General features: G+C 43.1%; 1 protein-coding gene across 7 annotated transcripts in view; it reads left to right on the top strand.

Moving 5' to 3' along the window:
* Window positions 1–26346, top strand: part of GXYLT1 (glucoside xylosyltransferase 1) — a 217016-nt gene that overhangs the window by 67150 nt on the left and 123520 nt on the right. For 4 of the 7 annotated variants that reach the window (XM_075551873.1, XM_075551875.1, XM_075551877.1 and 1 more), the window contains one exon: window positions 769–867. The exons of 1 other annotated variant lie outside the window; for it this stretch is intronic. In XM_075551873.1, coding sequence (XP_075407988.1) covers window positions 769–867 — 99 coding nt within the window. Of the gene's footprint in view, window positions 1–768; window positions 868–9878; window positions 9998–26346 lie in introns of those variants that run through there. 2 more of the 7 variants (XM_075551876.1, XM_075551880.1) reach the window with 2 other exon arrangements.

Genomic DNA, 26346 nt, shown 5'->3' on the forward strand with positions numbered 1-26346 from the left:
CAGGGGAGTAGGAAGCCTCATCTTTTAAATTTCGTGTGTGTGTGTGTGTGTGTGTATATATATATATATGGTTCCAAAATGGGTTGCACATGCCTACAACTTTTTTCATGTAATACCATGGCTTCTTAATACATAACCCACCTCTTTCTTCTGCATAGCTGCATATTGTTTCATCATGTTGTTCTTAAGTAGAGATTAGTATACAGACTCCTGAAATATAAAAGTTCCAAATAATGAGTTTTGATGGCGGAAATAATGATTGACTTTTTCCATTTTTTTCTAGTGTTCTAATGTAGTCTAAAGAGTGCCTCAATATGAGAATAAAACTAGCCTGCTTCAAAGTTCATGGTAGGTTCAAAGTGAAAGAGCCATGGGTGTAGTTACACATAGGGCTGCTAGCCACGAGGGCAACAATTCTAACCACGAGAAAGGTTTTCTGCCCCAATAAGCAGGTGCAGTCTCAGAAGCCCACAGGGGCGGTCCACCATGAGCTGGAATTGACTCCATGGCAGAGAGAGAGAGAGAGTTGAAAGTAAACAATTTTATACATTAAAGTCAAGATAGTACTAATCAGTAGCCATAGCTATATTTTATGAGACTAATGTGTCTGAGAATTATTTCAACTTTCCTATTTATGTCTGAAGCATGCTTACAATCAGCACTGAGGACAACCTACCTGCCCAGCAGTAGGGAGACGGTTAGGTCAAGTATGGTCTTGCTTACATTTCAGTGACGGAAAGGCTGATTCACTGTCTTTCCAACTTTCAGATTTTTGTGGCTGCTTTGGCCTTGGATTTCCTCATCTCTCTGAGTTATGCTTCTCCTGCTGAATTAGCATTTATTGGGGTTGAGCAGAGAAGAAAAAAGGTCAGTGTGTGAGTTTGCTTCATTGTGCTTAATTCAGACATTTTTGTTATTTTCAAAATAAGGAATTTTCATTTTCTCTCTGTATTGTGCATCTTTAGTGAAAATGATTCCATGTAAAAGACTCATTTAACTAAACTCTAGATTTGTTAATAAGCTCTATCTGCTTATAAGTGAGTTTATTAAAGGAGGTAGCTTTATCAATAGCTTGTTCTCACTGAGCACATAGTACAATATTTTGTGTTTTGCAATTACCTTATTAAATCTTTCCTCGCCGAGGAGAAAGCAATGGGACCAACCATTCTGGAGGGACTTGGGGGAGGAGCAGGCGAGGGAAGGGAGCAGTGAGCAAACAACACCGTAGACAGGAATAACTAGGGCATCAAATTCAACAGTGAGGAGGATGTAGAGATCCTGGGGGTGTTGGAGCAACAGCAATCTAGCTGAGAGGAATTACTAAGAGGCAGAAGAAGGGTGAGCATTATGGTGGGGCAGGAGGAAGGTAAAAGTAAACAGGAATGATTTAGGAAGCAAAGCTATGGATAGAGGTATAAACATAGTGTGTATATATGTAAATACATTAATTCATAAATATAGAGGTATTGGCCTATGTACATATATTTATATGGCAATACACTGAGCTAGTGGGCAGACTTTGGGCCTCTGCTCAAGTCCTGCCTCAGTGCGAGAACACTTTGTTTTAACAACCTGGCATTCTGTGCTGTTCATCCTCTCGGCACGAACGCTCAAGACAAATGGGTGCATAAGCAAATGTGGTGAAGGAAGCTGATGGTGCCCAGCTATCAAAAGATATAATGTCTGGGGTCTAAAAGGCTTGAAGTCAAACAATTGACCATCTAGCTGAGAAGCAACAAGCCCACATGGAAGAAGCACACCAGCCTGTGTGATCATGAGGTGTTGACAGGATCTAACAGGCATCAGAAGACCCCATACAAACAAACAAAAACCATATTGTTGAGAATGAAGGGGGCTAGAGCAGAGACCAAAAATCCATCTGTAGACAATGGGGCATCCACTCACAGAAGGGTCACAAGGAAGGGAATGAGTCAACTGAGGTGCAGTATAGTTCTGATGGAACACACGATAGTCCTCTGGTTCCCTGAGGCTTCCTCACCCCCCACTATCATGACCCCAGTCCTCCCTTTCACTTCAGGCTAGACCAGAGCATGTACACTGGTACAGATAAGCTCACAACACATGGGAACCAGGTCAGATAAACCTCTTGGGAACAGAAATGGGAGTCGCGATACTAGGAGGAAGGGGGACCAATCATGATCACAATGATGGACACATAACCCCCCCCCCATCCCATCCCCCAACCAGGGGGAGGAATAATAGAAACTGTGGGGGAAGGGAGACAGCGGTGGTGTAAGCTATGAAGATAATAATAGTTTATCAGGGGTTAACGAGGGTGTGAGTGGGAAGGGAGGAGAAAAGAGAGGAGCTGATACCAAGGGCTCAAGGAAAAAGTAAATGTTTAGAAAATAATGATGGCAACATGTACAAATCTGCTTGATATAATTGATGTATGGATTGTTATAAGAGCTGTAAGAGCCCCTAGTAAAATGATCTTAAAAATAATAAAAAATAAGTCTCTCCATGGTTCTAGGAGGTAGACAGTATCTTTGTTTATAAATGTAAAACTCTTGGTTGTAGATATGCACCAGCTGAATGATCGATTATGCATTTGTCTAAGGCAAAACCAGACTTCAGTGGTCTTACTCTTAACTAGATTCTTTCATTTTCCTTCTTGGTTTTTCATTTACTGTAGTACCTCTTTTTTTGGGGGGGGGGGTCGCGGTTAGGAAGGAGGAAAAATTTACTGATCAAATCATTTACTATTAATTTCTTTTTGTTGTATAAGAAAGAGATTTATATACAAGAGCAATTTAATGTTGAGAAAACATCCCAGTCCAATCCAGATCAAGTCCATAAATCCAATAGTAGCCCATATGTCTGATACCAATTTATAAAGTCCTCTTCAGACTCACAAAACACATGCAATGACACCAAATGTAGAAGATCACAGGCCAGTGTGTAGAAAGTCTTTGGGTTCAGTGGCATTGAAACAGCTCAGCATTGGCAGGGGTCTCTGAGTCAGGGTGGGTCCATGTATCTTGTAAGCTGCTATGTCTACCAGAGAGTGTCAGAGAGAGAAGTGTCTCCAACCTCCAAGGAGGAAGTACCGGATTTCCCAGAATTCTCAAAAGGCCATGCCCACACAGAGGTCTCATTGGCTATCTATCTCCAGCCTGACAGGCTAGACTCCACCCCTACACTTTTCATCCTCAAATTAACACCAGATTAGGTGACTACCACAGACCACTCCTTGTCAATTTAACACGTTCACATAACTCTTTAGCCATATATAAATTTCAAACTAACAATTATAAAATTGTATTTGTACCTAACAGGATAAAATTAAAGTGCATACAAAATGCAAAAAAAAAACAAAACCCTAAAGTGCATACAATTCAACATGGGCCACCCTCATTTAAACATAACATTTTATAAGTGAACAAAACAAAACTATCCTATGCCTAACAATTGCAGTGAAGTGACACCTATACCTTGATCCTATAACCCTGTGAATATATTCCCCTACCTATGAAAGTTTGTAAGCCAACTGCTTCATGCCTTTATCCCCCCCCCCCCCAGTTTTGGGTATCCAATTTATATACTGCCCACTTACATCAACCCAGTGCTCTGAGGAGACAATCATATTTTTCGACGTGAAGAATCTTCATTCCAGTTGGAACCTTGTGAAATCTGCCTCCATAAGCAAAGTCAAATCAGGATAGGCCATTCACAAAGTCAACGGCAATATGCACCAGTTCACAGGCTCAAAAATCTCTTCATTTGATCAGGTTCTGGTCAACTCAATGTAGGCTGCCTCTCTTAGCCTCACCAGGGTATCCATTGGTCGCCTTGCCCTAGACCATAGTCCCATCACAAATTCTCACCAACCCTAGCCCCTTGTGCTAGGTCATGAACTCAGATCAGTCAACCCACTCTTGTCTTCTCCTCTAGTTCCTATAAACCAGGTTCATGGGTGTAAATGGCCAAGGACAACCCGTCTCTCTATTGCTGCATTTCTCCCACTTCCACTCAACAAGTGAATCCAGCTGATCACCTAGCAAGCATTTCAGCCTGCTCACAGGCTCCCTTTAACATTCAGTCCTAGAGAGTTTTCTTCATGGTTCCAGATTTTTTCCAGCTTCTGACAAAATCCACTAGAGTTGAAACTTCAAATCCAAAGAGTTCCTTTTGTCCTTCAATCTATCAATCGTGCCCTTAGGCAGCTCTCTTGGAATGCAAATATTCTGAGTACTCCAAAGCCCTGAGTGGGGCTTATCCTTTCAGAGCCGTCTTTATGTCCTAAACACATCTAACGATCACATTGATGGCTTGAGGCAAGTAGACTTACAAGCTCTCTATTTTCATACTTCCCAATAAACATTTCTCTCAATCATATTATTTTATCAATAATATTATCATGATAATTTCTGCAACCAATTATTATATCAATAATAATCAACAGAGGAAATCAGTATAAATAAAGTAGAATCAGATACTAAACTCAATTCTTAAAACAGTTAAATTCAACTCTTATTTAGCTTATCTAAATCCTTATCTAAACTATTCTATTTATAGAAAAATATGCTGCTGAGAGTATCAAAACAGAACCATTCTCCCTTCTGGCAGCCATTTTCCTTAAGCAGCATGGTTTCTGAGGAATTCAAATGGCGATTTCTACCCCTGAGCTCAAAATATACATTAACAACATTCATTTTTTCCATTTCACACAGGAATAATCAAAGACTACAACCAAACAAAATAATCAAAGCTTTAACTTCCCATATTCTTTCTACAAAACAATTCAGTAAACTACAAGGCTATATCTGTCTTCTGGCTAGCCAAAGAAGAAACACTACCGTGAGGCAGAAGTCACACAAACATGTACCCTCCATTTTTATTATTTGTTTCTCCAGTACCCCACTCCCAAGATACCATAATGTGTTAGTCTGGGTAGACTAGAGAAACAAATCCATGGACACACATGTGTATAAGGAAGAGATTTATATACAAAAGCAATTTAACATTGAGAAAACATCTTGGTCCAGTCCAGATCAAGTCTATAGGTCCAATATTAGCCTATATGTCCAATACCAATCTATTATATCTTCTTTAGATTCATGAAACACATGCAATGACGCTGAATGCAGGCGATCACAGACCAGTGGGTAAAATATCTTTGGATCCAGTGGCATTGGAAGCATCTCAGTGCTGGCAGGGGTCTCTGAACCAGGGTGGGTCCATGTGTCTTGTCAGCTGCTATGTCTCCCAGGGAGTGTCAGCTAATATTCATTTCTTAAGGAATTATCTTTTGGTTTTTATATCAATACCATTTTAAGTCTTTTCTCAGATGGCAATTTACTCAGGTGCTACAATGTGCTTTTCACTATCCTCGTGCTTCCAGAAGCCAATTTATCTCATACTTTTGATAGTTTAACAGCATATTCCCTGCTCTGTAATTATATGCTGTGCACAACAAATTCATTTGATAAAATGTTAAAGGATTTGCAGGTCTACTGATCATTTGCCAAACTTTTTAGCTAAAATCTTACCTGTGAAATGAATTGATGATACTAATATGAACTGTTTCAGACACATGGTCTCTTTGTCTACAGAAACCAAAAGTGAGCCCTATCAACCCACTCTCCAAAGACTGACCAAATACATATGGAAATTGTATATTTTCATAAGTATGTTGATTTTTAGTTGGATTGATTTCAGAAAAACTGTTAAATTTTTTTATCATGACCCTTCCTTCCTTCCTTCCTTCCTTCCTTCCTTCCTTCCTTCCTTCCTTCCTTCCTTCCTTCCTCCCTTCTTTCCTCCCTTCATTCCTCCCTTCCTTCCCTCCCTCCTTCACTCCTTCCCCAACAGAGCAGTTGGTAGTTTCAAACTTCCGACCTCGCGGATTTCAGCCCAATTCGTAACCACTGTGCCACCAGAGCTCCATATCATGAATTCTTAATCCGACCCTCTTTTGTCCTGTGTGTCTCTGCTTTGGTAAAATTGAGATTTATATCTATACCCTCCCAGAGTGGGAAGAGATTCAAGGAAGAAATGTGGAGGTGATCAAAAGTCTGAAGATGTAGAATTATGCAGTCTCTTTCCTTTATAAAAAAAAACATAATTACTAAAATCTACAGAATTCTGCAATACCTCAATAAGAAAAAAGTGAATAATCCAATTAAAAGGTGGGCAAAGGATATGGATAGACAGTTTACATAGGATGATGCTCAAATGACAAACAGAAGGAAATGCTTAGTATCACCAGCCATCCAGGACATGCAAACCGAAAGAAAGATGAGCTATCACCTTACACTCATAATGACAGTCCAATCAAAGCAAAACAGAGAACAACAAATTCTGGAGAGGGTTCGGAGAGATGGGAACTCTTATAAACTGCTGGTGGGCTTGTAACTATGTAAAACCATTGTGGAGAGCAGTATGGAAATTACCTAAACAACTGGGCATAGAAATACTACGTGACTCAGCAAGACGTTTGCTGGGCATGTACCCCTAAGAATAAGAGGCGGAACACAGACATATGCTCTGCCATGTTCACTGCAGCCCAGTGCCCACAGCAAGACGCTGGGAACAGCGCCAGTGCTCATCAGAAGAATGGCTACAGACTGGCCCGTACACACAATGGACTGCCGAACATCCTTACAACACAGCAATGAAGCACAGAACGGTGTGGAGGGACCTGGAAGCCATCATGCTGAGTGAAGTCAGGCAGTCACAAAAGGACACATCTTGTATGGGCTCCCCACTGTCAGATAAACGCCATGATAAAGCCCGGTCACCGCTCCCAGGCATGTGTCCTTCTAGTTCAGTCCCCTAAGCAATGTGGTAGAAGAAGCCTACCTTGTTTCATCCAGGAAACATGTATCACTCCCTCTGTATGTTCATCTTAAAAACTACTTTGACGGGAGACCTCACCCCAGCTGGGGTCAGTTTTTCAAGATGTGCAGCGAGGAAGAAGATTGTGCAGTTGCTGCCGTGCAAAATTGTGCTGAGGTCACCCCAATCCACAGACACTTTCACCAGAGTGAAAAGGGAAACTTACTGGGAATATGAGGCAAGGCGGGGAAGGGCATGCATGCATGTCTTGGAAAAGGCAACTACATCTCTGTTGGTCAGAAAACAAGGAGCTGCGACTTCCCGTCAGGCGAACACGCTTAGCAATACCATGTGAACCCCAAGGGGAGGATCTACCAGGTATTAGGTTTCAAACTGGACACTTTTGACCTAGTGTCTATGCAGTCCTTGGTGACCCAGTCTGTGTACTGTAGACTATTGGGCTGTTAGACTCTGTTCTTTCGAGGCACACAACATCCTTCATGGGCCACACCAGAAGGACTTGATGCGGAAACCCCACTGAGTGAACTGGGCTTTACCTCAAACTCGCCAGTCGCCATCAGACTTAAGGCTGAAACTCCCTAGCATGGGAAGAAGCAGATTCCTGGTATTCCAAGGGCACAGAACTGGAGGATGTGGGACTTTGATTGGAATCTTTTGATTTGAGGGTTCCCAATGAATGGTGGCCCCAAACCACCTTAACTAATGTCCTCCTCACTTCATTATGACATGTCTTATTAATCTGGGGTGTGTGGCTCTGGGGTTGTCATTGAAGATTGTTGTAAGATTTACCCTATCACTAACCCCTGTTGTTTGTGTAAACAGTGTCCTGTCACATAAGGGTTTAATCTGTACAAGCCAAAAATTCATGTCTTGAGGTTCATAGCTGGCCTATACTTATATTAATTTCCTCAACAGTGTTTTAAATTCTATACCATTGGCTAACCTAATGACACTATCAAAGTAGCTGACCTGGTGGGACCATGGGTTAGGCTTTGAGCGGCTAACCACAAGACCAAAGGTTCAAACCCATAAGCTGCTCCCTGAGAGAATGATGCAGCTGCTCCAACACAAATTCATAGTCCTCAAAACCCTTGATAAAAGCACTTTGAGCCAGACTTGATTCAGTGGCATTAGCTTTGGTGGGTTTGTTTGGTGTCTCATTCATTGCTGCCAGGGTTTCTGTTTAATAGATGTCAAAGAATGATTGTTACTTAGAAGTTAGAGTCTCTTAAATGAAACATGGTTGGCTACAAATGAGATACTTCTCTTTGATATATGCCACCCAGAGTGCTCAGTCTATTCTCTGGGACACTTAGGCAGCTCTGAAATTCTATGGACTTTTATCATTTTTAAAAGATTTTTAGTCATTGTTGAGTAATGTGGTAGTCACCTAATCTGGTGTCAATTTAAGGATTAAGAGCAGCCATCTAGCTCAGAAGCAACAAAGCCCACATGGAAGAAGCACACCAGCCTGCGTGATCATGAGGTGCCAAAGGGATCAGTTATCAGGCATCAAAGAAAGAAAATTCATATCATTGTGTGCTCACCTCCATGATACGATTGCTGAAGAAAATGGGTTCATAAGCAAATGTGGGGAAGAAAGCTGATAGTGCCTGGCTGTCAAAAGATACAGCATCTGGGATCTTAAAGGCTTGAAGGTAAACAAGCGGCCATCTAACTGAGAATCAACAAAGTCCACATGGAAGAAGCACACTAGCCTGTGCGATCACGAGGCGTTGAAGGGATCAGGTTCAGGCATCATCAGAACAAAAAAATCTTACCATAGTGAATGAGAGGGGAGTGCGGAGTGGAGACCCAAAGCCCATTTGTAGGCCACTGGAGATCCCCTTGCAGAGGGGTCTTGGGGAGGAGACGAGCTAGACAGGGTTTGATGTAGCAACGATGAAAAATACAACTTTCCTCTAGTTCCTTAATGCTTCCTCCACCCCCACTATCATGATCCGAATTCTACCTTGCAAGTCTGGCTAGACCAGAGGATGTACACTGGTACAGAGAGGAACCAGAAACACAGGGAACCCAGGGCGGATGATCCCATCAGGACCAGTGGTGAGAGTGGCAATACTGGGAAAGTAGCGGAGGGTGGGTTGGAAAGGGGGAACCGATTACAAGGATCTATGTGTGACCTCCTCCCTGGGGGATGGACAAGAGAAAAATGGGTGAAGGGAGACATTGGACAGGGCAAAATATGACAAAATAATAATTTATAAATTATCAAGAGTTCATGAAGGAGGGGGAAGTGGGGAGGGAGGGAAAAAATTGAGGACCTGATGCCAGGTGCTTAAGTGGAGAGCAAATATTTTGAGAATGATGAGGACAATGAATGTACAAATGGGCTTTACACAAGTTATGTATGTATGGATTGTGATAAGAGTTGTATAAACCCGTAATAAAACAATTAAAACAACAAACAAAAACACTGTAGGGGTGGACTCTAGTCTCTCAATCTGGAGATAGCCAATGAGACTTCTGTGTGGGCATGGTCTTTTCCTGGGAAATCTGGTACTTCCTCCTTGGAGGTGGAATACACTTCTCTCTCTCTCTGCTACTCTCTGGGAGACATTGCAGAAGACAAGCCACATGGACACAACCAGACCTCAGAAGCTGGAGAAGCCACAGAGAGACCCCTGCCAGTGTTGAGATGCTTACAACGCCACTGGACCCAAAGACTTTCTACCCACTGGCTTGTGATCATATTGTATTTGGCTTCATTGCATGTGTTTTATGAGTCTGAAGAGGACTTTATAGATTGATATCAGACATATGGGCTAATATCAGACTTATGGGTTTCATGTGGACTGGGCTGGGATGTTTTCTCCATGTTCAATTGTTCTTGTATATAAACCTTTTTCTTATACACATATGTATATCCATGGATTTGTTTCTCTAGTCTACCCAGACTGACGCAAGTAGAGAATTTTTCTTTAATCACTTAAAACTTAGCTTATTATTAAAAAAAAGAATTACAAATAATGAAAAAAATCTCTCATAAGCCTTTCAATCAGAACTAATATTTACATTTGGACTGTATCTTTCAGACATATTTCTACACATATCCATAGGAGGAGGGTAGAAAATTCAAGGAACAGTGGACTTAAAGGACAGAGGAACTTTTTGGTGAACTTTTTGAAGCTCCTTATATATCATATCAGGTATGATTATAGGACACGAGATTGGTTGTAGGAATTAAACCTTAACTTGTCAGAGGAGTGAACTATGAAAGAAAGGTGGTGTTGGAAGTCAAAGAAAGCCTTCAACAATCTTCCTGAAACCCTGGTCTGAGTGGACAAGTTGGAGCTTACAGGAAATAGCGTGTACCTACCCTCACCATAAAAAGGAGCGTGTAGCAGGTCTACGAGCTCAGTTGCTTCTATGTAGCTGCCTCCTACGGGAGCCCACAGCTACACAGGTGGGTCTGCAAGGGAGGCCAGCAGCCAGGAGAGGTGTTGAATGTGAGAAAGAGGAGAGAGAACACCAATAAAGGAGAGTTCATCTGTATTTCTGTATCTATCATTGTATCTGACTGAGAATTCTGTCAGCGAGTTATGGCATCAAATTCTCACCCAGCCACTTAGAGAAGGGGATTCTGAGCATCCTTGTTGCATAGTTTCCAGGTTAACAACGTTGACATCCGCCTGCCTCTCCGTTTGCCTATCTACTTACTAAATTAAAGAAAACCAACTCACAACTGATAGCTATCCTATAGAACAGGGTAGACTGCCCCTATGCGTTTCCAAGACTGTAACTTTTTGTTTTGTTCTTAATCTCAATGTTCATTTATGCATCACCTTTTAAAAATTAATCATTTAATTGGAAGCTCTTACAGATACAACAATCCATAATTTAGTTAGATCAAACATTATTTTACAATTGCTACCATCATTTTCTTTCTTCTTGAACTCTTTGATATCAGCTCCCCTTTATCCCCTCCCTCCAACACCCTATCCTCCAGGATCCCTGATTATTATTTTTACTAGGTTTTTTTTTTTTTGCTGTATCTTACACCATCCAATGTATCCATTCACCTGCAACATTGCTATCAGTTCCCTTCCTGTTCCCTCAGGGAGTCATTATTCCCGTAACTGTTTCTGAAAGGTTATCTATCTTGGCTTTCATGCATCAAACGCACAAATGAACATTCGCAGGTCTAACAAGATTAATGAGGTAAAACAGAGACCATAATAGTAAGGGGAGGAAATATTAACGGACTAGAGGAGAGTTATGTGTTTCATCAGTGCTATACCATTCCCTAGATTTACCATGTCCTCTGTGTGGCCCTTCTGTGAGGGACTGTCCAATTATTTTACAGATGGGTTTGGGGTCTCCTCTTTGTCCACACGCCTTCATGTCAATCTGATTGCTATTTTTGAATTTCTGGTACCTATTCTTGATATCTCATCATCACCCAGGCTGGTGTGCTTCTTCCATGTGGGCTTTGTTGCTTCCCTCATAGATAGTTGCTTGTTTAACTTCAAGTCTTTAAGACCCTAGACACTATATCTTTTAATAGCCAGGCACCATCAGCTTTCTTCACCACATTTGCTTATGTACACCTTTTGTCTTCAGTGATCATGTTGTGATCTAATGCCACATTATTAGAACAAAGCATTCTTGTACTGAGGTAAGCTTTAAGTAGATGCCCAAAGTCCATCTGTTTCCTTGTTGTGTGTATATTTGAGTATATATATATATATATAGTGTGTTTTTGTGTATGAATTTTAAAAAATTCATTGAGGAAATGAATTAAAAAGGTAATGGAGTTTTTCCATGAACTTTTTGAAGTCCTGTCACATAGGAATTCATACTGTTCGGAGGATTCTGTATAAATCCCCTCGCTTGAACACTGTGAACAGTTTTAGTGTTGCTGTAGATCTTTTTTTTTCCTTAAAAAAGGGGGGGGGGATGATTGGAGGCAAATCATATTTGACCTGAGACTTCAACAGGAAATAACCAAGTAAACATTCGTAGGCAATTATCTCTCCACACACACATACTGATTACATAGAGTAAAAGTGCTAGAGGAAGATGCCATCTTTTGCTGGGGGAATCTTGTGTGGCTGGCGTCTGGAATGGAGCGGTGACTTGGGGAAACGCAGACTGAAGGAACAGGTAGAGGTAGCCAGCCCGCTGAACTGTCAGTCAGGATATGCTGGGGACAGACCCCTGGTGAGTCTGCACTACCAAAAAGATGAGAGTAGTGAGATAATTAGTTTATTGTGCCAGCCTGGCCGATAAACACATGTGGGATTAATTGAAGGGCAGAGGGATAAATGGCTAAGTGAGGCTCGCCTTTTATGTCTCTCACTCTTTGTTCATCGGACCAGTGTGTGGCTGCCTTGCTTATCCTGTGCTTCAATTTGCAAGCTACACTACCTGTGGGACACCTAACTTGTGAACTGTGTCGCTGTAATTTGAGGTCCCTTTAAGACTTGCCTCACCAGAGAATTGGAATGTACATCTCTGGAGCTGGGGACTGACGATTGGTGACCTGGCTGATGGTTGATAACCTGCCTTGCTGTTTGCTGCCTGTGCTGGGATAGCCTAAATCTCTCTACAGAGGACTACCTGGGAGTGAGTTGCACTGAGCCATTGTACTGCTTTATAATTTAATTGTTCATTTCTTGGATTATATATCTATCTATCTGTATATAATTTAACAGTTCATTTCTTGTGTTATCTATATCTATCTATCTATCTACCTATCTATCTATCTATATAAATTATCAGCAATTTTTGTACCAGGAGTGCTTCTAGAGAAATAAAATCATAAATAGGGGCTTCTTAAATTGGCTTTCCAACCTGACTAGTCTTAACACTAGTAATGCTACTTCAACACCCCGAAGCATGGATAAGTCTGCTACATTTCCTAATCCATGGTGTGAAATAGCAAAGATAATACCTAAAGTAGCACCACCGATAGATGAGGTGCTGGTTAAAAGAGAGGCTCTGAGTGAGCGTATGTTTGATATTTTCCAGGAATTTTGTAAGGATAACAAGTATAGGGAAGATGGTCGGCTGGTCCTTACAATCGAAAGTGTGATTGAGGAGAGGGATGGTCTCAGAGCCTCAGAAGCGCACCTCAGGTGCAGACTAACGAATTCAAAAACTTCCATCTGTGCTACAAAGGAGAGCCTTCTCTCCTCTAGTAAAAGAGCTGACATTGCTGAGAACCAGGTCCAGAGTCTCATTATGTGAGTGGCTGAATTACAACGGCAGCTGAATTGCAGATCTAGAGCAGTGTCTGAAACCAAAGTAAGGGCATTAATTGGGAAAAGTTGGGACCCTGAAACATGGGATGGGAACATATGGGCTGATGATCCAGAAGAGGAGGATATTGAGCCCTTAGAAACAATTGACTCACCCCAGTCAACAGATCCACCCCTCCCAGCTGAAAGTGTTAATTCACAATCCATACCTGAGCAGGTTAGGCAAACTGTTCAAGTTGATACGCCATGTGGGGCTGCATCAGTAGCATTGCCTGAGGGAGATGCCTTACAAGCTATTGCTGAGAGCACCCAGGAAACACCCTCAGCACCCATTATTTCCGCTAGACCTGTCACTAAAATTAAGTCTCAGAAAGCTCCTAAAGGTGAGGTTGAGATGATTACGCAAGAAGAAGTGCGCTACCCTCACAAAAATCTGCTCGAGTTTTTAAATACGTATAAGCAGAAGCCTGGAGAATACCCCTGGGAATGGTTACTCAGGGTGTGGGATACTGGTGCACGAAATGTAATATTAGACCGGTATGAGTTTCTGGATATGGGACCCCTAAGCACAGACTCTTCTTTCAATGTCTCTGTGAGAGGGGCTAAGAGAGGATCTAATTCTTTATTTGGTTGGTTCAATGAAGCATGGACTGCCAGATGGCCTAGATTAGACTAATTTGAAGTACCTGACCTACCTTGGTACACTGCAGAGGAAGGCATCCAGAAGCTTAGAGAAATTGGTATGTTGAAATGGATCTATCAAGATAGTCCCATAGATCCAAAAAGGGGGTGTCCTGAGGACATACCCTTTACCACAACCATAAGGAACACGTTTGTGAAGTGGGCCCCAGCATCTCTTAAGACTCCTGTAATTGCTATTTTATGTGCACCAGGATTAACAGTGGGCACTGCCCTAAGCGAACTCCGACATTTGCCCACAATGGGGCTGATTGGTCCCTGTGATGGTAGAGGGCAGGTGTCAGCACTGAGTCAACAGACAGGTGGGCGTGGTTATAATAGACAACAAAGTTTCAGTAGTAATCAAAGCAACCTGTCTCGTGTGGACTTATGGCATTGGCTACATAGCCATGGTGTCCCTAGGAATGAAATAGATGGGAAGCCTACTAAATATTTACGTGATCTATACAGGCAAAAGAATGGTAGATCAAGTGAACAGTAGAAAAGACAGTCGCGATCACTCAACCAATTCCCAGACCTGAGCCAGTTTACAGACTCACAACCCCTTGAATGAAGGGGAGGCCAGGTCCCTTGTAAGGAGGACCCTGCTACATCACTGAAGGTTTATACTGTTAGTCTTTCTTCTAGCCTTCCCCAAAGGGACCTGCGGCCTTTCACAAGAGTGACTGTTCACTGGGGGAAAGGAAATAATCAAACTTTTCAGGGATTACTGGACACTGGATCAGAACTGACACTAATTCCAGGAGATCAAAAGTGTTTCAAAGTTCCACCAGTCAGAGTGGGGGCTTATGGAGGTCAAGTTATCAATGAGTTTTAGCTCAGGTACGCCTCACTGTGGGTCCAGTGGGCCCCTGGACCCATCCTGTGGTTATTTCCCCACTTTCAGAATGCATCATTGGAATAGAAATACTTAGTAACTAGCAGAACACCTATATTGGATTCCTGAAATGTGGAATAAGGGCTATCATGGTAGGAAAGGCCAAGTGGACACCATTAGAACTGCCATTACCTAGGAAAATAGTAAACCAAAAGCAATACCACATTCCTGGAGGGATTGCAGAGATCAGTGCCACCATCAAAGACTTGAAAGATGCAGGGCTGGTGATTCCTACCACATCCCCATTTAACTCACCTATTTGGCCTGTAAAGAAGACCGATGAATCCCGAAGAATGACAGTGGGTTATCGTAACGTAACCAGGTGGTGACTCCAATTGCAGCTGACGTTCCAGATGTGATTTAATTGCTTGAGCAAATTAATACTCCTCCTTGTACTTGGTATGCAGCTATTGATCTGGCTAATGCCTTCTTCTCTATGCCAGTCTTGAAGGACCACCAGAAGCAGTTTGCCTTCAGCTGGCAGGGGCAACAATACAGTTTCACAACTCTCCCCCAGGGGTACATAAACTCTTCTGCTCTGTGCCATAATTTAGTCTGAAAGGACCTTGATCACCTGTATATTCCACAAAATGTCACACTGTTCCATTATATTGATGACATTATGCTGATTGGACCCACTGAGGAGGATGTATCAAAGACTCTAGATTCATTGGTACAATATCTGCATATAAGAGGTTGGGAAATTAACTCAATGAAGATTCAGGTACCCTCCACCTCAGTAAAATTTCTAGGGGTCCAGTGGTATGGGGCATGTCGAGATATTCCTACTAAAGTGAAGGATAAGCTATTGCATTCAGCACCCCCAACGACTGAAAATGAGGCACAACGCCTAGTGGGCCTCTTCGGATTTTGGAGGCAACATATCCCTCACTTGGGTGTTCTACTTCGACCTATTTATCAAGAGACGTGAAAAGCCTCCAATTTTGAGTGGGTCCGAGAACAAGAAAAGGCTCTTCAACAGGTTCAGGCTGCCGTGCAAGCTGCTTTGCCATTGGGGCCATATGATCCAGCCGACCCAATGGTGCTAGAGGTGTCAGTTGTAGATAAAGATGCAGTGTGGAGTCTTTGGCTGTCCCCTATTAGTGAATCACAGTGTAGACCGTTTGGATTTTGGAGTAAAGTCCTGCCATCCTCTGCAGACAACTACTCCTCCTTTTAAAAAACAGCTGTTAGTCTGTTACTGGGCCTTGGTGGAGACTGAACGCCTCACCATGGGCCACCAAGTCACCATGAGGCCTGAATTACCTATCATGAACTGGTTATTGTCTGACCCATGTAATCATAAAGTTGGACATGCACAGCAACACTCCATTGTTAAATGGAAGTGGTATATACGAGATCGGACCAAAGCAGGACCTGAAGGAACAAGTAAGCTGCATGAAGAAGTGGCCCAAATGCCCAGTCTCCACTCCTGTCACATTACCTCCTTTCTCCCAGTCTGCACCTAGGGCCTCCTGGGGAGTTCCTTACCATACTTTAAGTGAAGACCAAAAAAGTCATGCTTGGTTTACGGATGGCTCTGCACGATATGCAGGTGCCACTCGTAAGTGGACAGCAGCAGCACTACAGCCCCTTCTGGGATCTCCCTAAAGGACAGTGGTGAAGGGAAATCTTCCCAATGGGAAGAACTTCGAGCAGTGCACCTGGGCGTTCAGTTTACCTATAAGGAAAAATGGCCAGATGTGAGACTGTATACTGATTAATGGGCTGTGGCTAATGGCTTGGATGGATGGTCAGGAAATTGGAAAGACCATGATTAGAAAATTGGTGACAAGGAGGTGTGGGGAAGAGGTATGTGGATAGGCCTCTCTGAATGGGCCAAGAAAGTAAAGTTGATTGTATCTCACGTGAACGCTCACCAAAGGATTACCTCTGAAGAGGAATTTAACAACCAAGTGGATAAGATGAGACTGTGGAGACTGGTCCTCCTCTTTCCTCTGCCACTCCTGTTATCGCCCATTGGGCACATGAACAAAGTGGACATGGTGGCAGGGATGGAGGTTATGCATGGGCACAGCACCATGGACTTCCACTCACCAAGGCTGGCTTGGCCACTGCCACTGCTGAGTGCCCCATTTGCCAGCAGCAGAAACCAACATTACGTCCAAGATATGGGACCATTCCTCGGGGATATCAGCCAGCAACTTGGTGGCAGGCTGATTACATAGGACTACTTCCATCAAGGAGGGGACAGCGTTTCGTTCTTACTGGAATAGACACCTAATCTGGATATGGATTTGCCTTCCCTGCACGTGATGCTTCTGCCAAAACTACTATTCGTGGACTTACAGAATGCCTCACCCACCGGCATGGCATCCCACATAGCATTGCTTCAGATCCAGGAACTCACTTTACAACAAATACAGTGCGGCAATGGGCCCATTCCCATGGAATCCACTGGTCGTATCATGTTCCTCATCATCCTGAAGCTGCCGGCTTGATAGAACGATGGAATGGGCTCCTAAAGACACAATTACGGCGCCAACTAGGTGGCAACACCTTGTGGGGCTGGGGCAATGTTCTCCAGGTAGCTGTATATGCTCTAAACTAGCGGCCAATATATGGTGCTGTGTCTCCAAAAGCCAGAATTCATGGGTCCAGGAACCAAGGGGTGGAAGCTGGAGTGGCACCACTCACTATTACTCCTAGTGATCCACTTGCAGCATTTTTGCTTCCTGTCCCAGCAACCCTGTGTTCCTCAGGCCTGGAGGTCCTGGTCCTGAAGAAAGGAACTTTCCCACCTGGAAACACAGCACGGATTCCACTGAACTGGCAGCTGAGAATGCCCCCTGGCCACTTTGGGCTTCTCATGCCTTTGGATCAACAGGTCAGGAAGGGTGTCACTGTACTAATTGGTGTGATTGATCCTGATTACCAGGGAGAAATTGGACTGGTGTTACATAACGAAGATAAAGAATATGTCTGGAATCCAGGAGATCCCATAGGCCGACTCTTGGTGTTACCATGCCCTGTGATTAAAGTAAATGGTAAGTTTTAGCAACCGAATCCTGACAGGACTTATAAAGACCCAGACCCCTCAGGAATGAAGGTCTGGGTCACCCCGCCAGGCCAAAAACCACAGCCAGCTGAGGTGTTTGCTGAGGGCAAAGGTAATACAGAATTGGTAGTAGAGGAAGGTTATTCTACCTATCAATCACGACTACGTGACTAATTGCAAAAGCGAGGTTTGTAATTATCAATGTTTTTTCTTTTTATGTTTTTATTGCATATCTTTCCTTTGTTCAGGTCTGATATATCAGATACAATTGGACTCAGTGTGTTTTCATTTATATGTATGAGAGATGATTGATGATAAGTATAAGTGTGATTTCATCAATCTCCGGAAATTATATAAGTATATATGGCTAAAGAATTGTGTACAGGTGCCAGGTTGGCAAGGGCTGGATTGAGATAGTTAGTTTGTTGTGCCAGCCTGGCTGATAAACACATGTAGGATTAATTGAAGGGCGGAGAGATAAATGGCTTGGTGAGCCTCGCCTTTCTTTCTCTTTGATGATCGGACCAGTGTGCGGCTGCCTTGCTTGTTCTGTGCCTGAATTTGTAAGCTACACTACCTGTGGGACACCTAACCCATGGACTGTGTCGCTGTAATTCGAGGTCCCTTTAAGACTTGCCCTGCCAGATAGTTGGAATATACATCTCTGGTTGGTGATCTGGCTGATGGTTGATGACCTGCCTTGCTGTTTGCTGCCTGTGCTGGGATAGCCTAAATCTCTACAGAGGACTACCTGGGAGTGAGTTGCACTGAGCCATTGTACTGCTTTATAGTTTAACTGTTCATTTCTTGTATTATTTATCTATCTGTATATAATTTAACAGTTCATTTCTTGTGTTATCTATCTATCTATCTTTATAAATATATATGTAATTATCAGCAATCTGGTTTTATCTTTCTAGAGCACCCTGTCTAACACAAGTAGTGAGACCCCTCCTAGAGCTTCCAGGTTCTTATTTTGTCTGGTAGGAGGCATTGAGTTCATGGCTGGATTTTTGTTTGTTTATTTTTTTTTAATTGAAATAATTTTATTTGGGGCTTGTACAACTCTTATCGTAATCCATACATCCATCCATGGCATCAAGCACATTTGTATATTTGTTGCCATCATCATTCTCAAAACATTTGCTTTCCACTTGGGCTTTTGGAATAAGCTCCTCATTTTTCCCCTCCCTCCTCACTGCCCCCTCCATCATGAACCCTTGATAATTTATAAATTATTATTATTTTATTATATCTTACACTGCCCAACGTCTTCCTCCACCCACTTTACTGTTGTCCATCCCCTAGGGACAAGGTTATATGTAGATCCTTGTAATCTGTTCCCCCTTTCTACCCCGTATTCCCTTCACCCTCCCGGTATCGCCACTCTCACTACTGTCCTGGATTCCCTGTGTTTCCAGTTCCTATCTGCACCACTCTATATCCTCTGGTCTAACTAGGTTTGTAAGGTAGAATTGGGATCATGATAGTGGGAGTGGAGGAGGGGAGGAAGCATTTAAGAACTAGAGGAAACTTGTGTGTTTCATTGATGCTACACTGCACCCTGAGTGACTTGTCTCTTCCCCTATACCCCTCTGCAAAACGATGTCCAGTGCCTGATACCTAATCCCTTCGACATCTCATGATCACACAGGCTGGTGTGCTTCTTCCATGTGGGCTTTGTTGCTTCGCAGCTAGATGATCACTTATTTACCTTCAAGTCTTTAAGACCCCAGGCGTTGTATATATATATTTTTATAGCCAGGCACCATCATTGCTGTAGATCTTTAACAGCATCTTTAACTGTAGATCTTTAACAGATCTTTAACCCTGGCATACCATTTGATGGACTTGTTAATTCGTGGGCATCATGGCGTTAGGTGTTTAGGCTGTATCACTCTGGAGAAGGGACGAAGAAGGGAGTTGTCAGGCAAAGTCACGAGAACAGCCCCAGGCCATGTGGGAGTTGTAAGTTAAACCCTTCTATGATACATGGTTTAAACATAGTTATGAAGTTTTATTAGTATGTTCTCTGATGTATTATTATAAATGTAAGAAGGAAGACCATTCCTCCGAGGTGGGAGTGATGGCCATCTTGGCTGGACTCAGTGAAATGGTCATTTTTTCCCCCTCAGAAATGGCATATGGGCATGCGGAGGCCACAGCAGGAGGGGCCAAAGACCCTGCGTAAGGGTGTTCATGAAGTAGCTCTCTGGAAACTGCTCCATATAGCCGGAGCACACTTAAGAGTGATTGATTCCTAAACTGTAAGGCAAGGAGCTTTGAGGTGAGATGCCTTAGAAGTCCAGATGATGTCTGAGGCTTTCTGTTTTCTGTATCACAGCATTTGTTTATATATCAGCACTCCCCTTTGGATTGTAAAAAAAATGTCTTAAAAGATCAGAAAGCATGGGCCATGCTCCCATCATCTTCATATCTTTAGTATCTAGACTGCTGAAGTGAATTAACAGCAGTATCAGGATAGCAGAAAAAAATTTACAATCAATCTTTTGCATAAAGAACACCCCAGACCCTGTGTGGCCCAAGTGAAGATTTGGAAAGGTCTGCATTGTGCTCTTTGGGCAGCATACCCAGAACCGATCCTCACTTCATGGACCATGCTTTGGAGAAGGGTTAGACATTTCTTTTTCATGCTGAATAATTATTGAACAATAGAGAGCCAGCCCAGAATGCAGCCAAGACCAACGGAATGCAGCCAAGAGCTTTGAAAGCATTTCCTTCCACCAGCCTGGCAGCAGATGGGATCTGGTAGCAGAAATAATGGGAATCTCTTAATGTCAGAGCCTGTATGAGACCACTGAGGTATATTTGCAACTTCCCATCTCTCTGTGGCTAGAATCAGGGCGTAATAATGAGATACCAATTGCACCTTCAAGGTTCAAGGAGGGAAATCCCCGAATATAAAAGCAGAGGTAAATCAAATGGTTTGGAATTCGAGATCAAGGAGGCAGATGCTCTGACAATCGTGCTGATACATCCAGGAAGGCATCAGACATCCCACAGGATGGTTCTTTCCGAGGTTACTGCTGCCTAATTAAGAATAATGCAATTATAAATACTACTTGGGAGACTTACATCCTTTGTCTTGTTGATAGCCACTCTGGAACACCCTGGCACTTGAATTCATTCACTGTAGATTTTGAAAGAGAAGTCATGGTGCAGGAGGCTAATCAGAATGGCTAAAACCTCTTGAATGTCCACTTGATGTTGAGGCCTACCTAGATCCTGTAATCCGCACTCAATCCCTTCTGCCTCCGTCTCTAGAACAGACGTGCTGTGCTGCTGAGAACTGGATGGCCATCTAGTCTTCCCACCCCTGTCCCTCCCAGGGAAAACCCTGGCCAAGTGTTTGGGCCCAAATTCCACTCTGGTTCCGTAGAAGCAAAAAGGGACACTGGCCTGTATCCAGTATGGATTTTCAGGTACTTCAACCAGAGAAACAAGAAGCACTCTGTCAGAAGCCCAAAATACAGCCCCAATGACTGCTATTTCACTATATCCCATACATCATTTTACCCCTGAAGATACACCAGCCCTTTGTGGACATTACAATCATACGAGAAAGCGACCTTTTCCTTCACAGTTTTCTTCATGTAAGAGTCAGTAACCTGGGTAGTTTTAAACTTATGAATGCAGATACTCATTGGGTTTTGTATCTGGGAGCCCATTCCTCTGAAGGCCTGCTCTTGCTCATTGGTCAAATCAAGGCATCGATGCCTTTTCTAAATGCTTCTTTCTGCAAGTCTTCCTTTAACAATTCTCTCAAAAGCCTTTGTGCAAAAAATGCTAATGGGTTTTTACTACTTATTCAGTTAAACTCACATTCCTTTTGAGTTTGATTTGGTAAGGAGTCATCACCCAGCCCACTACTCCTGAAGACTTTTTGACTAATTTCACTCACTGCTGTCTGGTCCATCCCGACTCACACGACGCTCTAGGACAGGGCAGACCTACCCCTGGAGATTTCCAAGACTGTCATTCTTTACGGGAGTAGAAAACCTCGTTCTTTCTGCCTCGGAGCAGCTAGTGGTTCTGAACTGTTAACCTTAACTGTTGGCATCCTGACTCATGACCACTATGCCACCAGGGTCAGAGTGAACTGTAAATAGGACAGAGCAGAACTCCCCTCTGGCTTTATGAGCCTACAAAACTACAGGAGCAGGCAGCCTCATTTTCCTCCTGAGGAGCAGTGAGTGGGTTTGAACCACCAACTTTGTAGATAGCAGCCCAACACTTAAAAAAAAAATGTTATCTCAAACTCTCTCCTCCATTCTCCCCCCCGCCCGCCCTCCTGAATTTATGCCCATTGCTCCCTAACATGAATACCACGACAGTCAGGTAGACCACAGATTTTCACCTCTGCAACTTTGATCCTCCCCCTGTTATCTGCAAAATCATTCTCGCACCTTTTTATCAATGCAAATTTTATCTAGTATCTGGCCAGGCCAGCTGGGGATCCTCATTGCTCCTGAAGCCTCACTGAGCTGTCCACAAGTTGCTTCTTTCCTTCATGGTCTACACTACTCATTCATTCAGGACTTAATTTCTTGAAGCTTTGTGAAAGTTTTTACACGGTTTACCCTTGATCTCTGCAGATACCATCTCCCTATGGTATATAGAATTTTCTAGCACAGTCTTAGGAGTCCCTGGGTGGTACACTGGTTTACCTGCTCAGTTACATAATCTGTTGTCAGTTTGAGACTTGTGAGTGAAGGGGTGGAGTTTAGACTGTCAATCAGGTTGCAGCCTGGTGACCTCATTTGGAGGTGTTAAGAAGATAATTAGCTCGTGGGAGGCGGGACACACATTCCCTGCAAGGCATGCTTGCTGACAAGACACACAGAGCAGCGCTACAGCCCTGGAGCTGAAGGAGGCACGTGGAGACCCCTGCCAGCACTGAGATGCTTACAGTGCCCCTGGATCCACAAGGCTTCTCACCCACTGTCCTGTGATCTTTCTTTATTCAGTGTCATTGCATGTGTTTCTTGAGTCTGAAGAGGACTTTATAGATTGGTATCAGACATATAGGCTAATATCAGATTTATGGACTTGATCTGGAGTGGGCTGGGATGTTTTCTCAATATTTAATTGTTCTTGTATATAAAACACATATGAGTGTTTAAGAATTTATTTCTCTAATTGACCCAGACTAAATACAGTTGCTAACCTAATGGTTAGTTGGAGGTTAAAATTCACCCAGAGTTGCCGTGGAAGAAAGGCCTACCAATCTAGTCCTGACACATTTGTCACCACAAACCCTGTGTGTGGAGCACCGTTCTCTGGCACAAATGGGGCCACTGGACATTAGCGCTGACTCCACTGCAAATAGAGAATGCAGGCTTATTATTCAACTCCGGGCTTGAAAACTCAAGATTCTATTGCTCTTTCTGCTTTTTACACCATTGCAACTGTATTATTGAGGTGTGGAATACATGGAGGAAACTACTTTTACTAATCCAATGTCAAACCTCACTTTCCAATCTCCCCACAACACCTTGGGCAGAGCTCATGATTTTCTGGTGTCTTTCTGCTATTACAAGTCTAGTCCAGTTTAAATAGTTTAGAACTACACTGATATCTCCCTTTAGGGTATATATAGATCATTGTAATCGGTTCCCCCGTTCTCCCTCACCTTCTCCTTTCCCTCCTGGTATCACTACTCTCATTATTAGTCCGGAGGGGTTTATCTGTCCTGGATTCCCTGTGTTTCCAGCTCTAATCTGTACCAGTGTACATTCTCTGGTCTAGCTGTGTTTGTAAGGTAGAATTGGGATCATGATAGTGGCGGGGGAGGAAACATTAAATAACTAGAGGAAAGTTGTATGTTTCCTCGTTACTATACTGCACCCTGACTGGCTCATCTCCTCCCCGCAAGGGGATGTCCCGTTTCCTACACATGGGCTTTGGGTTTCTACTCTGCACTCCCCCTCATTCACAGGAATATGATGTTTTGTTCTTTGATGCCTGATACCTGATCCCGTGACACCTCATGATAATACAGGCTGGTGTGCATCTTCCATGTGGGCTTTGTTGCTTTTCAGCTAGATGGCCACTTGTTTATCTTCAAGCCTGTAAGATTCCAGATGCTATATCTTTTGATAGCTGGGCACCATCAGCTTTCTTCACCACATTTGTTTATGTATCTATTTTGTCTTCAGCAATTGTGTTGGGAAGGTGAGCATCACAGAATGCCAGATTATTAGAACAAAGTATTCTTGCATCGAGGGAGTACTTGAATAGAGGCCCAATGTCCATTTGCTACCTTAATACTGACCCTATGAATATATGCACATAGATCTATTTCCCCACCATCATATATGAATATATTTACATGTGTACATGCCTGTATTTAGACCTCTATAAATGCCCTTTGCCAGAGGCTCCCTTTAAATTGACCTTTGTTTAAAACTGTAAAAGCAATACCTGTTTCATTTCTGAAGGAGATGATTTTTGTAAGAGTCAAACATCTCCTCAGGCACCCTGTTTTACTGTGTTAGAAGCAGAGCATTCTTCATCTGAATGAGAAAGAGAATGTTCCATCTGCTTGCATTCAGTCCTGGACCCTGTAATATTTGTGATCTAGTCCTTTCACTTGGGTGGTGATCGTGTTGGGGCATCTGATTAACGAAATTCCCCAGATGATCCAATGTTTTATAGTCAACCATCTTCCTACATGATGCCTTATCCCTGGTCCCTTTGGCACCTTGTGGTCGCACAGGCTGGTGTGCTTCTTCTATTGGGGGTTCTTACAGCTCATCTAACAATCCGTACATTAATTGTATCAATCACATTTGTGCATATATTGACATCATCATTTTCAAGACATAATCTTTCTACTTGAGACAATGGTATCAGCATCTCTCTTTCCCCTCCCACTCTTGTGAACCCTTAATAAATTATAAATTATTGCTATTATTTTTATATCTTACACTGGCCATTGTCTCCCTTCACCCATGTTTCTGTTGTTTGTTTCCCTGGTGACAGGGAAGAGGGGAGTGTTATGTGTCGATCATTGTTATCAGTTTCCCCTTTCTCTACCTTCTCTCCCCACCTTCCCCCTACCCTCATGGTATCACTACGCCTGTTACTCTTCCTAAGAGGTTTATCTGTCCTGGCTTCCCTGTGTCCAGAGCTCATATCTGTATCAATCAGTGGACATGCTCCAGTGTAGCTGGATTTGTAAGGTAAAACGGGTCATGATAGTGGGAGGAAGAAGCATTAAAGAACCAGAGCAGCGATTCTCAACCTGTGGGTGATGACCCCTTTGGGGATCGAACAGCCCTTTCATAACAGTAGCAAAATTACAGTTATGAAGTAGCAACAAAAATAATTTTATGGTTGGGGGTCACCACAACATGAGGAACTGTATTAAAGGGTCGCGGCATTAGGAAGGTGGAGAACCACTGAGAGGAATGTTGTGTATTTCATTGGTGCTATACTGCACCATGACTGACTCGATCCTTTGTTGTGACCCTTCTGTGAGGGGATGTCCAGTTGTCTACAGATGGGCTTTGGATCTCCACTCCGACTGTTGGCAACAATATGGTTTTTGTGTTGGGTCTTCTGATGCCCGATCTCATTGACACCTTGTGATCACACAGGCTGGTGTGCTTCTTCATGTGGACTTTGTTGCTTCCCTGCTAGATGGCCCCTTATTTAACTTCAAGCCTTTAAGACCCTAGACCCCTATCTTCTAATAGTGGGGCACCATCAGCTTTCTTCACCACCTTTGCGTATGTACCCATTTTATCTTCAGCGACCATGTTGGAAAGGTGAGCATCACAGAATGGCGGGTTATTGAAACAAATGTTCTTGCATTGAGGGAATGCTTGAGTAGAGGCCCAATGTCCATCTGCTACTTTAATACTTAACATATAACTATATGTGCATAGAGCTATATCTCTATCATTATATGGTAATATGTTTACATATATACATGCCTATATTTATACCTCCATAAATGTCCTTTGCTTCCTGGTTCCTTCCTTTATTTCCTTTTACTTTTCTCCTGGCTCACTAGCATGTTCTACCTTCATTCGGCTTCCAATGACTCCTCTCGACTTCGTTGCATTTGATCCAATCCCACCTGGCACTCTAGGCCCTCCTCTCCATGGACTTTAGATCTCTTGTTCTTTTGTGCTGGGTTTGTTCCCTCTCCACTCCCTTTCCCCACCTCCTCCTCTCCCATGTCCCCCTGGACCCATCGGTCTCATCGTTTTCTCCTTGGAATTGTTTATCCTGCCTATCTTATATAGATAGAAAGAAAAGGGAAAAAAACAAAATAAAAAACAACCCTCCCCCAAAACCCAACCTATAAATAGTTCCAGACCTGTCTGCTCATCTTTATGAATGTTTTCTTGTTGAGTCTAATGAGGTGCCAAGCTCTGTCCCCCGAGTCAGAAGTCGATTTCTGAGATTCCTCAGGGACTTTTTTGCTTTGCTCTTCTCACTGCTCTGTTGTATTCCCTTCCTGGGAGGCCAGTGTGTGTGTGTGTGTGTGTGTGAGTGTGTGCGTGTATGTGTTGTAGGACTGGACACAATTTCTGCACTGTCTCCAGTGTTGTCCCCCATAGTGCTGTGGATCAGTGAGGGGTGTCATGTCTCGCGGTGGGGCTGGCCCTACAGTCTCCTCTGTGCATTGACTACTCCGTGTTGTCCTGGAGGCTTGGGGCCAGGTGCAGTTT

The sequence above is a fragment of the Tenrec ecaudatus genome, chromosome 6, assembly GCF_050624435.1.
Source record: "Tenrec ecaudatus isolate mTenEca1 chromosome 6, mTenEca1.hap1, whole genome shotgun sequence".
Lineage (NCBI taxonomy): Eukaryota > Metazoa > Chordata > Mammalia > Afrosoricida > Tenrecidae > Tenrec > Tenrec ecaudatus.